This window comes from Micromys minutus, assembly GCF_963924665.1.
Source record: "Micromys minutus genome assembly, chromosome: 8".
Lineage (NCBI taxonomy): Eukaryota > Metazoa > Chordata > Mammalia > Rodentia > Muridae > Micromys > Micromys minutus.
In genome coordinates, this window is record NC_137977.1 from 70,168,581 (window position 1) to 70,184,422 (window position 15,842).

Genomic DNA, 15,842 nt, shown 5'->3' on the forward strand with positions numbered 1-15,842 from the left:
TTCTTCTCACCAGCCTACCAGAAAGGCGTACTATCCAAGACAGAGCAAAATCACTGTAATGGTGCTTTTAAAAATCATGTTACGTCCATATGTAAAAGCTTCCTTGCCTTCGTTCAACGTCAAATTAGCATCCCCATCCCAGAGGTCTGCACAAAGGCTGTGCAGGTGATAATAACCCAAGATAACCCACCACAGCATAAATCCTCTTGTCAGAGTTACATGTTAGAGGGATAAAGAGCTAAAAATACAACCATGACTGCAGTAAATTTCGAGGCGAACGAATATTGAAAGACAACTTTGTTGCATTTTTCATAGGAGCCCCCGCTGTTTTAGCTGGGGTGAAGGAAAAAAAAATCTTCAAGCCTCACCTTTGTCCCTGGATACTCCCCCTCACTGAGTAGGCTTGCTCGCAGCCTGTGGCCGGCAGGCTCCAACGCCGGTAGGTGGCGCCCCTCGTCCGTGCTTGCGCATCTCCGGGCTCTCCAGGTGCAGCTCGGAACCCCGCGCACCTCCCCGGTTCTGTAGAGCCCAGAGACTGCGTTTTGATAAATTCGAATGGTGCCAACGCGCTCCACCAGCCCCGGGGTTCAGAGCATCAGACACATAATCTCAGGCAGGAAGAGCCTCTTTAATCTCTGCCAAAAGATGACATTTTTCACTAACGGGAGATTTTGGAATCGCAGTTCTAAAACCATTAAAATACCGAGGCTTTTCCTCTCTTAAAAAATACTTTTCCCTTTTTTGTTGGTAAAGTACCCCCACCCCCTTTAAAATTATGAATGCGGTCACTGCGTTAAAGATAAAGACTTGGAGGGAATTTGGAAAAGAAAAAGAATCTGGAAGAAGAAACGCGGCTGGTGCTTCCGTGGGCGCCTAGTTTTAAGAAGGTACCTAAGAGGACTGCACTGGATGACTAGGTGAGAGACAGACACCTGGGCTTGGCAAACTGCTAGGGGACGTCACAGGGGAATCCACAGGGCCCTCAATTCTAGGACGCAGGGAGCGAGGAGTCGGTAGTTGGCAGCTCCAAGCTGTGCCTTCTGGAGTCTGGAGCAGAGGCGGGGACCCAAGGATCCTGTTAGTGAGGTTCAGGATAGGTGCTTTGGCTGGTGGACCCGGAGGAGGCAAGCTGCGCGCCCAACTGCGGCTCCTGGCCACGCCGCGGCGGCTCTTAGCGTGCGGTAGAGCAAGACGGTTCCAGCACCGCCGTGAGCGGAGCCGCGCTCGGCGTGGGGCTCCCTGGGCTCGTGGGGCCGGGGCGTGGTGAGCTTGCGATCCGGAGCGGACCGAGGGGAGAGAGGAGGCAGGGCGGGGCGGAGCAGTTATTGGCCAGGCGCTGGGAGAAGGGTCGTGCTCCGAGGTGTCCTCCTCCCGCTAGCTCCCGCCTGCCTCATTTTCTCTAAGCAGAACAACTTCTCCGACCTCCGGTACTCGCCCGCCATGGACGTTCCAGGTAATCCACCCAACCCCGAGCTCCGCGATCTGCTTGCTAGTTGCCTTTTTGTAATGCTTCACCCGGACCATGAGTAATGTGAGGGCTGGGGGTTCAAGAGAGAGGAGAGTCGGTGTGTGTGTGTGGGGGGGGGTTGTCTGTTAACCTTCGTGAGAGGGCGGTAGACAGGATATTTATTGAAATGCAACTTCTCTTTTCTTAGAAAGAACACTGGAAGAGTTTGGAGAGTGTAGGCGATGAGGGGCGGGTTCTTTCTGTTTGTGTCCCTGGGTTGGGTGTGGAAGTGACCTCTTTGGTTTAGCTGAAGAAAAGGGGACCGGAAAAAAGTGCAAACCTGCCTAAGTTAGCAGAACGCTACAGAAGAGGAGAGTCGGAGTCCAGAGACAAGAGCTTGCAAAGGAGTAAATTCCGGCGATCCTAGTGCTGGAACCGGCTCGTCCCCTTTGCCAGAGAGAGGACTCCAGCAGGCTCTCCTAGGGGGCTCGCCAGTGGGTGCTGGGACGCTGGAAGTGGGTGTTAGAATTTCGCTCTTCACCCACCCCCATCCCGCCTTTCTCTGTTTCTGTTCTTTCCGTTTTATTCTTAATCTCATACTCCAAAGAAGCTTTCTGGGGTTTGTTCTTGGGGATGAGGTGGAGGGAGGCAGATTATTTTTATTCGAAATGGGCTGCTTAAAATTTACTTCCTGGATAGAAAAAAAGGATAAATGGGAAGGCAAAGCAGGGAAGGTTTGTTGTTACTGTGTCTGGTTTTTCCTGGTGCTATCCAGAAAACGGATGAAAAAGAGAAAAAGAAAAAGCTAATTAAGCACCCCTTTTTGTTTGTTTGTTTGTTTGTTTGTTTGTTTTTTCCTTAACTGCATTTAATTCCCCTAGATGTCTTGGCTCAGCAGGCAGGGGACAGTAATGACGCTGTCTTAGAGGTCCCTAATTTTGTTTACAACGTCCTACAGAATTTGAGCCCAGTACTTCGGGCTCCAGGAGCGCATTGTTCAGGCATCTGATGGGATATGCTGACCGGTGCTCCAGAGCTTTCTCTGGGTCCATTATGCCTCATCCAGAAAGAGGATAGCTTTCAGGAGCCATCTGGAAAGGACTGGAGAGTACTAGGCACTTGTCCTCCTTCTACCTGCCTGCCTAAGTGTTGGGTTCTTTGCCCTGACAGGTCCGCAGGTGCCTTCCTTCTGAGAATCATTTGGCCTTGACCATCTAAGGCGAGCACCCACCCCAGAGAAGGCGGCTACTTTAGCCCTGCGTATTCCTGTGCGCACCCAGGCAGCCCTCCGGCTTCTGCCGGCCTTGATATATCCAGGGCGCCCCCCCAGCCCAGATGGCCGCTCCTGGCCAGGGCCCTAGAGGGCCGCTGCTGAGCATGCCCGGGCGCCGGGGGGCGCTGCGTGAGCCGGCCGACTTTGGCTCCAGCGTGGGGGCTGCGCTGGCCCTGCTGCTGCTGCTGCTGCCTGCCTGCTGCCCGGTAAAGGCTCAGAACGACACGGAACCCATCGTGCTAGAGGGCAAGTGCCTGGTAGTGTGCGATTCCAGCCCATCAGGGGATGGCGCCGTCACTTCGTCCCTGGGCATTTCTGTGCGCTCAGGCAGTGCCAAGGTGGCCTTCTCTGCCACGAGGAGCACCAACCACGAGCCTTCAGAGATGAGCAACCGTACCATGACCATCTACTTCGACCAGGTCAGCGGCTAAACTGCCCACCCGTTCCAGGAGGAGCGCCAAGCTGGTTTTCCCACCTCTGCCTTGCCCTTACATTGCTCTTTCAACTACTATGCTTTCTGGAGTCCCCCTTGAACACATTGTAGAGTTTTGGTTTTAAGTACCAGCTCTCCTGATGCAGATTACTGCAAGCCCTTCTACGGGTCTGGTAAAGCTGAAATATGAAATACATTTCCATGAAAGAAACCTAGTGAGTTTTCCCTTTTGCTGAGGGCAAGGTAGTGTTTGTGGTGAACAATCTTCAGACACCAGGGGGAGAGGGTTTCCTCTTAAAGATGTTGCATTTAATAGAGTTCCTTATTCAAAAAAGTGCCCAACAAAGGATTGGACCTCCTGCTTCTATTTGGGATCCAGTCACAAGAAGATAAGTGGGGGATAGAGTGAAAGAGAGCAGAAATGCTTCTCTGCATATGTACCAGAATAAAGTGGATATCTATCTGCTATGGACAGTAGATGAAACTTACTGCATGTCCATGGAGTTTCCAGATATAAATTGCACTGCATGACTCTGAAAACTTAACAAGACAAAGGCTTGTGGTTTAAACAAATTTAAGCCACTTAATTTCTGGCCTATGAGCCAACCAGCCGTAGGGAGATGGCTGTGTAAAGGTTTCTCTGGGTGGTGATCTTTCTGTGTACTCTCCCCTGGGGGTTCTTATTAGGCTTCAGAAATCGAAAAGATGGTAGTGGTTTTCATACTTTCTCCAATCAGCTAATGCTCCTGCCAAGGGGCTTTGTGTAGAATGGAGTTCCGAAACATCACTGGACATAGGTGGAGGTTCTGTCCACTGGCTTTTCCTCTGTGCAGGATTCAGCTTCTAAACCTGTTTGCAGTCGATACACACAACTGATCTCTTTTTAGGCTGTTATTTAAAAACTGGTGCATTTGAGGGTTTAGGAAAGTTGTTCTAATACAAAAGCATTTGCTTTATTTCCAGATAGGACAATATGACATAAGCACTTGGAATGCACAGTCCTCTTTACCCGGTGTTATCACGCTGCTGTTATTTTCTAATATTGTTTCCTGCACACATTCTTCACAGCCTTTTTAGATCTATTGATTTGTGGAGTTGTCTGGGAAGTTTGGATACAGGGTCATTAGTAGTAGGAGTCTTATTTTATAGGTGAATTACCTTTTTCTGGTTCCTGTTAGGTTGTCAGTGAGGGAGACCCTCTGCTCAGGGCCTGGCTGGGTGTCTTTTCATCTGCAATCAAAGCCTTGAATAAATCTATTTCCAGAATTAAATATCCACATCGGGGAGATGAAATGGAGATAGGAAATAGAGTTAGGAGTCAAGGCTGCGGAAGAGGCAGGCAAGGGAGTGCTTTATTCTCCAGTGAAGCACCTTGAGCAGTGGGGGTACACAGGCATGGGGTGCTTTGCCCTCAAAGGTGAAGCATAGTGTGCATGTGAGCCTCCTGCTCTTGAAGGGGCTAACTCGATGTTCACTTCATGGTGCTCTGCAAGCCATCAGCCGGCAGCTGTTACTGACTGACAGCAACGCACTTGGCTCTGGGAGTCGGTGGCTCATCTATGCAGCTGTGTAAAAGTAGCAGCCCAAAGCGCTGGAGCTGAAGTTCATTTTCTGATCAGGTAAAGGACAGTCCAGCGTTTTAGTGTAGCCTGCTGTTTATTTTATAAGCACAAAGACACCAGCATCTCATCTTACTACTTTTAACAGAGGTGGAATTTTTGCAGGAGAGAGGGAAACGGGATGCAGACAAAGTGACTATGCTGTATGTTGACAGAAGGGAATGTCATGGGTAGCTTGACTCTTCACCCCCCAGTGCACACTCCTCTTCATTGGAGGAAGTTGACCTGGAGGGCCACACAATCCTCTGCTGGAAGCCAACTGTGTTATTTTTCTTTCTGGCTGTGGAGGTTCCCTCAAACCTCCTTAGTACTTTGGACTAGGGGTGTCCTCTTTTTTTTTTTTTTTTTTTTTTTTTTTTTTTTTTTTTTTTAACATGATCACATTATTCAGCCAATGAAGCAAGCACTGCTTAGCCGGTAATGAGTTTTAACAGGGCAGCAGCCAGTGCTTCCTAACAAGACTCACCACTGAGTACTAACTGAGGCACCTACTCTGTCTTGCCCCAGGTGGAGCCCACTAGAAAGGAAAACCTTAGACAAGCCTTCTCTCCTGGAGCTCAGGCAGCTAACACCACATCTCACCCCCACTCAAGTAAAATCGTGGGAGGGGCTGGTCTTCTCTCTCTCTTTTTTTTTTTTCTCTCCCTGTTCCATATGAAGTTTTACACATTAAACACAGCATCAGGCTGAACTCCCTAGGAGGCACCACTCCCAAATAACAAGTAAAACTGGATGATTTACAAGTTGTTTCTTGACTTAACTATCTTCTAACACCTTCTTCATACCATGCACAAAATCATACAAAAATTACATCTACTATTTGAATGCATAACTAAAATATACTTCCGGGTCCTTATGAGTTAGAAACCATGAGCCTTTTGAATACTTTTCTGCTATTCAATGTAATTATCTTTTAAACTTGATATTAGATGCTTTTTGTATTGTCTGGGTGAAGCTGTTGACATGGCTGTACCTATTCTCACCAATAAATCAACTCCCTAGTTAGTCACCTGAAAATATGGGAAAAATACAAGCTGAGAAAGGACATACTGTCTGGGTACCTCAGTATGCTGTTCCCTCTTCTTTTTCAGGTCTTAGTAAACATTGGCAACCACTTTGACCTTGCCTCCAGTATATTTGTAGCACCAAGGAAAGGAATTTATAGCTTCAGCTTCCACGTGGTCAAAGTGTACAACAGACAAACTATCCAGGTGGGTAGGCTTGGAAACTGAGACCTTGAATGAAGGGTAGACAGAGGCTTGGCCTGTGAGTCAGGTGGAAGTCTGCTCTTTCAGATCCCAAGTGTGTGTGTTCCAAAAGGTAGATAGGGGTGACAAGCCTCAGGGGAAGAAGAGAACAGGAAGTGGGACTGAGGTGGCCTCTAATCTCCTGAGTCTTCTTCTCTGCCTTATAGGTCAGTTTAATGCAGAATGGTTACCCGGTCATCTCTGCATTTGCTGGAGACCAGGATGTTACCAGGGAAGCAGCCAGCAATGGTGTTCTGTTGCTCATGGAAAGAGAAGACAAAGTTCATCTCAAACTGGAGAGAGGCAACCTCATGGGAGGCTGGAAATACTCTACATTCTCGGGCTTCTTGGTTTTTCCTCTATAGACTCAGAGCCACCAGGATGGTGGGAAGGTTTGGATCAGGACCCAGGGATTTGCCCCTGTAACACCTTGAACTTGCCTGAATAGGATGGCTTGGGCCCACCTCCATCAGATGATTCCCATAGAAGAATGACTTTCTTCTAAAGCTCCAGTATTTTCTTTGACAATTGACAATTCCTCGGGAACCTGGCCTCTAATTAGTTTTAGACGACAAGGTCTTAAGGAGAAATGAAATTATTGATTTGAGCAATTTGTACCTGTGATTGTAAAGTCGATATCGGATTTTATTGTTGGAACCATTGGCTTAACTTCTCTTGTTTGTACATTGTATCTTGTCCTGATGACATAGATCCTGCTGACCCTCAAATGGATTGCACGCTTCAGTCGGGGCTTAAAGCAAGAGCCCAGCAAAGAACCACCTACCAGACAGTCTTTGACATGTGTTCTCTGTGTGTGTGTGTAGCCTTAAGGAAAAGAATGGCTTCATTTTCATTCTGTAGCTTTCCCCTAGGGTCATGGGGATATTGGGAGGGAGCTGGGCATTAGGTACCTGTTGAAAAGTGCTTTATCCTGAGAAGCAAATTTTGCACGATTGGACTGCAGCTTTTGTTTTGTACCGTCCGTGATTTTCTTTTTTTCCTCCGGAAGCTTTCCTTTCCTTCCTCAAGTTTCACTCCTCAAACCTACTTAGTTTTCATGCTGGGGTCTCAGAGAGAGAAAAAAAAAAAAACAAACAAAACTTATGTTCAGTCTTAGTATGAGATCAAACAAAACAGAACAAGATCTGCATATTTTGTTTTGGATAAAGGAAACCGAGAACAAAAAGGTCGTTATTTCAAAGTAAGGACAGCAAATAGACCATTCAGCATATTCTTCCCTGGAGTCTCTCTCAATGCATCTTCAAAATTGCAACATGGATTTTGTTTTGTTTTACTTTTTAATTATACTCTGGGATCCCTTAGTAACCTGGCACTCCTCATTGCTCATGAATCCCTTAACAATGGTGGAGCTAATGTGGCCTAAAACCCATTCTTTGCTTTTCCTCTGGATATGTCTCAGTAGTGAGTTAGATCTGCCTCTGAGTGGCCACACAATTACAAGAGATGCTTCAGAGAAACAGGACCAGTGCCTCTTCCTGGAGATCTTCCTTTGATCTGTCAAGGAGAAGGTTGTGTTGACTGATGCTCTGTGGATGAACAACTGGCCAGAAGCCACCTGGACTGGAAATCTTAGCAGTTAAAGGTACTGGCTTCTGAACCCCAAGGGTGGTTTTTCAAACCCTGCTTCTTTTGGCATCTTGTACAACAACACTATTAAGTTGCAACTGAGAGACCTGGTGCAGTATTTGTGTGCCAAGGAAATGTCACTAATCCCAAAGCAATCAAAGATGTGACCTCAAACTGGATGTTAATTTGTCCTTTGTGTAACAATGTAACCAAAATATTGATGATAAAACTCATAATTTAAGATTCAGAATAAATGGATTTGATGTCTGCCTTGTTCTGGTCCCTCCTCATCATCTCTCAAGATTATGGGGAAGTATAGGTTAAGTGACAAGAACTGGAGATGTTAAATTTATGTTGTGACTCTTTATAAAGGACACACACAAATACTGATGCAGCTATAGGTCTCTGGGGGTACACGGATCACCTAAACACATTCAGCTCATACTTACGTATTTTTTCAAAGAGGAATATGTTGGAGGAGAAGAAAATAGACATAATGAAGGTTAAAGAGGTTGGTCATATGCTTTTATCACACACTGTTTTAGACTGGCACAAACATTATCCCCACCGTTCAGAAAGTCACTCGTACTAACAAAGACTCCAACCCTTGAGAATGCTCATGTGTTTCTAATTTGTGTATGGGGATGAACTTCATCACAAGGCACAGGTAGGAGAACTGTACCATTCCAGGTAGATTAAAGGCTGTGGCTTTTCTGTCCTTATGAACAAGAAGGTAGAATGGGAAGCTTAATTTTGATTAAAATGATGTCTTGTGAGGAGGGAAAATCAACCAAAAAGTGTTTGGGGTACTCTGCCTCTTGTTTGGAGACATATTTCTAAGTGTGAACTTTTGTTCATTAGTGCAGGGAACACAAACAGGAGGCAGATGGAATGTGTGTCCCTTGTGTTTTATTACTCTTAGATGGTTTAATTCTATTTCCCTCATTTCCTTAACTTCATGCTCGATTTACAATATGTAAGAAACCTCATTTAAAGACAATACTACACAGAAAAGATCAGGAGATTTAAGAGCCATTGTTATATGAATATTTGCACCCTTTAATAATATATAATGCACATATTTCATTGTATTTATATCTTTATTGTGCAGATTGCCACGGGGTAATACTGTCTCATAAATAAGTTATTAAATTGACCAATCTAAATGTATTTTGGGAGTTTATTCTCTATTAGAAAATCAGCTTCCTCCTGATGGTTGTTCTCTTAGCCTTCCTTCTTCTCTGTCAATGTGAATGCCAGAAAGTACATTAGTACACAGCCGTCCTGCTAAGGTTCTGAGGTTGCTTAACGTTTATTGCAGCATCTGCCTGGGCCACACCCCTATAAAAATTATGTAGGTTTAATACTTGCTTGAGAAATAAAACCAAGCTAGATCAAATTATATTGAATATCAGAAGAGTTATAAAATAATCAAGTAAACCAATATCTTTGCTGAAAACAAATTTTTGCTTGTAATATTCTTGACACTCCTGATAGCTCAGAAGAAACATGTATTTCAGATAAAAAAGTGAGATGTGTTTTTGTTTCTCTGGTTTTGGATTAGGAAGAATGGTTTACATTTCTAAACGGAGCTCAACATTATCTGGCTGAGAGTGTCCATATATGCAGTCAGTCAATATCAGACTAGATATAGTCAGTCTACCCTGCGAGGCTATTGAAGGAACCTCTTACAAGTGTTCGCAGAATGATCGGGAGCACGGGATAATAGACAGCATTTTATTTATTTATTTATTTTACAACAGGGAGGATTCTTTCATAAAAGCAGATTTTTAAATGTGCAGTTGTAAAGATCACTCAAACAAATATCTAACAGAATGGTGATTGTGTATGAAAATATGTCTCAAATTTCTCAAAATACCATTAAAGCTATAATACTATGGTGACATTCCCCTTAATCTAAATTTTTAAAGGATACAATAATATAAAATTTCATACATCTCAATTTAATTGCATTCTCATGTATTATATTTTTCCCTTACAGTTTAGCTCTCCCTACTCTTCCACTGTATACAACCAAATCTTATAAAAACATATACTGATGAATACAGTCTTTCCACAAGCAAAATAGATAGCATTATCATTGCTAACATAAACATTTTAATATTAGCTTTCTTTCATCGATGAATGTTATCTATATGTTAAACTGTAAATAATATTTCTTACTTAACTTAAAACATATTATCAGTTGACACACAACCTTCATGACTAATTTACAGACCCTAAAAGATTCTATATACCATATGTGATTCCAGATACATTTTGTGCCCTAATTCTTTTGCTACATTTTCATGTACAACAGAGATAATCTACATTTTTATAGTGTGTGCTTTCTGTAACTGTTCATATCAAGGTTGGTGAAGGAAAAAAAAAGCTATTGAATGAAAGCTATTACATAAAAACTCATGGACCCCTGTATAGAGACTTCATAAATTTATTCATTTACTTGAAAAAGAAACTTAGTGAAATCAAACCATATTGAGATTTAGAAAAACTTTAAAGTATATAATTAAAAGACCTTTGCTGAAATTTGAATTAACAGTCACATTTTCTTAATAAACAAGAAACTACAGTGGATACCTACTAAGTGAGTGTTATATACCATGAATACTACTGCATTTGAACACTGTAACACATACAGTTTATTGTTTTAGTAGTAATACAATAAGCATTTAAGGAATAGCTATATTTTCCTGGTATCTAAAAATATGGAAGAAAAATATTTGACAAATTACCTTCTGCAAGCAAAACAAAACAGGGCTGTAGTGTCGTGCTTCTTCTGTAGCAAAAAGAGCAAAAACTTTTCTATCAAATGTCTGGTCATATTTCCACGCTGTTATCAAAGAGACACAGATTGCTATAAGATAGTCTTCCTGTTAATAAAGTAGTTAATGTGTGTTTAAATTCCCACAGCATAAGAATATGAACATTTAGTGACAATATGCAAATGAATGGAAAGCTCATGGTCCTCTTGGCAAGGTGTGAATATTGAAGCATGTTACACTGAGTGGTTTTAAGCGGTGATTTGTGCACTGTGTGAATGTGCGTCTGAAGTGTGTCAGGCTAGTAAGTACAGAACTGAAAAGTGTTTTACCCGTTTGCCTTGTTTGTGGGAAAATCCCCTTAACATTGATATTGCTACTATGAATAGGATATGAACATATCCTATTTTTAATCTTAAGGGTAAAACCTATAAATTCTCTACAGAATTTTAATGTCAATTTTCTTAGCATTCAATGAGGAAGTACATCAAACACACTGAAGTAAATTAACATACAAATATCATATTGACTAAAAACTTCACTTTCTTGTGTTTCATTACTTTTCTCTGACATCCAGTGAGTTGAGCGGGGCATAGGCATTAATTAACACTGTCTTTTAGCCTAGCATTTTAAACATTTTTGTACACAAAATTCACCAGAAATAATGCTTACTGCTTTGTTAATGGAGACTATTAAAAAGAAAACAAAACATATAACACACACACATACAGATGTTGAATTCCACTTTATATCACAGGTATCCACGATGTAAGTGTTCACAGCCATTCTTCACAAGACATAAAAGTAATGAATTAAGACTTAAAAGTTCAGAGAGAAAAAAAATTCAAGCCATCTTGATATGTCATAAGTTCTTTGTAATAATATATCAAAATATGAACTGTCAGAAAGTGAGGCTTCCTTACACTTTCAAACTCAACAGGATTGCTTGGGAATTTTAAGGCAAAAGCCACATGAGTTTGCCTCCTGCAGTTAACAATGTTCTGTCTTCCTAAGCTTTGCTGTGTGTCTCCCAGTCTCTGGAATTATTTAAGTGTCTGCAGGCTCACGTCTCACCATCTTCATTTGTTTACCCACATGCACTCAGTGTATAGTGGAAATGAGCTAATTGACAGCGTAATTCAGAGAAAAGCTTCATTCCCTCTTCTCAATGCTCACCACAGGACTCCCCAGCGTTCAAGTGCTGCACTGAACTCCAGCTAGTTTAACAAATGGACGGTCCCTATTAATGGCCCAGGACAATCTTGCAGCCTGAACAACCATGCCTTAGTCTTAATGACTGTTCCATTCCAAGCTTCAGGATTCCTTTTTATCGCCTTTGATTTAATGTCAGGGTCAAGGAGACCCTGAATTGGGGACCTTGCCAAGCCTTTGGAATGTTAAGCTGCTATTCTGATCTTGACTGTCTTACATTTATGTAAAAATATTTATACCAATTTTTTTGACTGCCAGAGTGCCCTAGGATATAGGATATTCTTTAAATTCTTTTTGTTATGCTTAAGATAAAAGCATCTATTGTGATTCTGGATACATGTTTACTATGAAATGTACTTATAGATATAATAAAATTATTGTAACCTTAAGTTAATTAATTGAAATTTAGCAAATACTTACTTTTAAGATACCTCACACTGCAGTAGTTTAATAAGGATCTTAAACATCCCAGTTAGCTTTGTGGCATCTATGAATCATTTGTCTTTAAATTTTCATTTTATTTTTCACTGTCTACAACTGTCAGATCATAAGTACCTCCCTTCAAGAAAGAGGCTTATTACTGAAAAAGAAAGTCAGGTCATGGAAATACAATGATGTCATTCCATTGTTTTCCTATGACTATGACCAAGTCAGGAAATCAGCATAAACTCTAATGCCAAGAATAATTATATTATTTATAGAAAGGATCTGGTCTTTAGGAAATATGGTATCGATACTTCCTTTATTATTCCCCAATACTTACCAACTATTGCTCAGGCTTAGAAAGTGTGCTGCTGATGGGTGGTAAAAGGATTATAAATCACACAATCAGAATGGAAGAGTAAAACCAATGGGGAGCTACGGAGACAGGGTGGGAGTGTGAGAAACCACACAAAGTTGAGAACTTGTTTGTTTAGAAGTACATGATGTAATTTACATGTTGACTTATGAAGAAGAGGATGTTACATAGTCAACGACTTTAGGCAAGGTCATCCTGTTGCTGTTCTCCTGGCTACAAACACCTTGATTGGCTGTCCACACGGGGAGCAATATGGGGACTGGACAGACCCACACTGGAATGAGGCTTATTCCATAAGATTGACAACATCACAGTCAGTGTGGTAAGTTCAGGGAACGTCTATCACTTTACCACAAGAAAACAAAACTTTAAGAGATGCTTAATGCCCTGTTATTTATTCTTGTCATCTTTATTTGGGTCAACCAAGAAACTAATCCTAAAATAGATATTCAGCCATATGCCAGTGAGGTGTAATTTCAAATTAGTCTTAATCAGGACCAAGTTGAAATAGTTCAAATTTTCAATGCAATTTATAATATAGTTGATTCAATAGATATGTTTTAAGGTTTATGCTGTTTAAGAATTTCACCCGTATACATAATGTGTTTTGATCACATTGACCCCTGTTCCTTCCCTTCTAATAGTCTCTCCTCTATACCACTCTCTGCTCCCAGCTTGATCCTGTTTTTAAGCACTCTGGGTCCACTTCATTTTGCTTATTTGTACATGGGAGGTCATTTTAAGGCATGTTACAAAGGATGGGACTCGTACCTGATACCATTAATGTGGCCAAAAACCTGGACTTCCCAGGTCACAGGACACACAGGAGAGCCTAATTCTAATATGACACAGTAGTAACTTCTCACAAGTTATCTTTATATCCATAGTCTAATATCTCCCAATTCTAACCCGAGTGGCTTCTTTCAAAGTAAGTGGTGGCTACTGCACAGACTCACTGGGATGCAGAAAATAGGAAACTATGCTGTGCTCAGGTCCCGAAGTGTAACTGTAAGATGAAAGAGAAGGCAGATATGAGGCCAAGGACATCAAAGCGCACACTCAGTGTTTAATTTTGTGTGCTGATGCACACATATGTATGTGTATTTGAATATGTAGGCACAGAGAGTACATACCTGCTGTTACAGTGTTTTCTCTGACTTCGAGCTACACCTTTGATAGTTGAAATTGATGGTCCAGGTGCTTTAACACATGTACTTATATTCTCATCTACTGGGTTTATCTCAATTATTCGGCTAAGGTTTTCACATTTTACTTCTTTTATTCAGTCTGAGGAATGAATTTCACCAGAAGGTAGAAATTACATCTGGTCTCCCTGACAGACAGAGATTGAGAACTGTTGAGAATAATTAGGCCATCTGGTGCTGTAAATCCAATACAGAGTTATGATCAGTGGATCCCAGCCTAAGCTGCTCTCCACCGCTTGCATCCAAATTGCATAGTCACAAAAGAATGACAAGGGGCTGGTTTTAAAGAGAAATTGCCACATCTTCCTCCTCATTAGCAATCAAAAGGCATGTATTCATTAAACTGTGATAATTAAGGAAGGCTTATTCTCCCTAAGGGCCCATTACTTTTTACCATTTTAATGTCTCGAAATATGTCCCACTACACAGTGGGTGTCATGCAATTTTTACTTACGACTCTTACCAATTGCTCAGTATATTAATTAATATAAATCATTACAAAACATTTTCTCTGTCTTAGTGGACAACTGAAATGATCTCAAACTTATTCCATTATATTTTTTTCTGTAATGGAGAAACGATTGTTTCAAGTTAAAAAAAAAAAGTGAAACATGAAACAAAACAAAACAACAAAAATCCCAACAACAAAAACCTCCCCAATAGATGGTGCTGCTGCTGTGACTTAAGTCCTGGGATAATTGGTATGCAAAAAGCTTCACAGACAGACTTCTGGGAATTCCCTTACAGAGAGATAGAGAAGAAGGAAATATGGCTTTATTTCAACTCAATTCAAGTTGATGTAATCGTTCCCCCACCCCTTTTTTTTAAACGTCAAAAATACTTTGCAGTGTTTTGTGGTTCAGATATGACTTTTTGTATCTGTTGTTCCTATTTCAGACGCACTTGAAATAGACGCATAAACCAAATGAACTGTTACAGGAGGTGCGTTAAATGGTCCTGTAAGTTGTTAATTTAGTGTGTTTGTGTCTCTCAGACAAAGCTGTGACTTGCAACCAGTTTCTGAAGCAGAGATTGTACAGAATCCTTCTGAGTGTATAAGAAAATTCTGATCCCAGTTTTAGGTTCATAGAATGATGCTGTCCAGTGCTCACAAAACACAGATAGATACTGTGCACTCGTCCTTCTTGCAGCCCAGTGAGAAGCAGAGAGAATATGGTTTACAAGGACTGATATAGGAAAGGCCACAAGGTACAGATAAAATGTGACCTGAAATCTCAATCCAAGACCCTGACTTCAGAGCACATCTTTAAACTATGGAATTTACTGATTCTTGGTGTGAAAGACACAGTATAAAACCATCTTATAAAAATAAGTCTGTATACCATCACTATTCATGTGTTTATCTCACAACTAATTCTGCAAAAAAACACCCATTTTCTTTAATAAGGATAATTTAGTTTTATAGGTAGAAAACGTAAACATGCTTTATTGTATCTCTACTGGAAATATTGCAAAGGGTACAGTCACATAGAAACTTGTCAAACTGTGCATATCAAAACCAATAAAGTTTGGCTTCTCACTGTGTTTAGGGAACATGGTAATGCCAATAAATTTTCTGCTTAATTCTCTTGCCATAACTCTTTTCAGGGAGGAACTCATAATGCTCAGAAGAGTAAGTTCAAAGAGCTCATTTACCCAGCAAAACTGCATGTTTCATAACGAACAAAGATCACTGTTTAGAATTCCAGAGTGGAGCCTCACCATCAAGTTCAAATAGTAAAGAATCTGAGGTTCTATGGAGCAATCTGCCTCTTTGCAGCAGTTCCTGAGACACCGGAGCCTCACCTCTGCCTGTTCTCATAACCAGAAATCAGGGAGTTCCTTGGGACATTACATACATACTCTGAAAGACAAGGAACAAAAATAAAACCCATTGAATAAGGTAAAGAGGATGATTTCAGAGAGGGCAGTTGGCACCTGGCTATTCTATCTCAGTTTATTTTTAGATCACAGGAAAGATAGTTCAAAGCTAAAGACAAACAAACAAACAAACAAACAAAAAAAGGTGTGCCCCAATGTTTTTTTAAAACACATTTTTCTTCTTAGTTTTCTGTCAAGGTGCATGATCTTTATAACAAATTAACTTAACTAGTGTGGGCATAGATATGGCCTTACATTTAGACATACCCAATTTTACTACAAATCTTTTATATGTTTATATAGGGTTTTTGTAAATTGTTTAAACACTTACATGCATGTGCTTCTGCAGGTCTGCTGTC

General features: G+C 41.4%; 1 protein-coding gene across 1 annotated transcript; it reads left to right on the forward strand.

Annotated features, from left to right (window-relative positions):
* Positions 1-2,782: 2,782 nt before the first annotated feature.
* Positions 2,783-6,384, forward strand: CBLN2 (cerebellin 2 precursor; the record flags this gene model as incomplete). The annotated part of the gene is made up of 3 exons (XM_080920045.1): positions 2,783-3,139; positions 5,864-5,983; positions 6,187-6,384. 3 exons carry the CDS (start codon positions 2,783-2,785, stop codon positions 6,382-6,384), a joined length of 675 nt encoding a protein of 224 aa, XP_080776171.1.
* Positions 6,385-15,842: the final 9,458 nt, after the last annotated feature.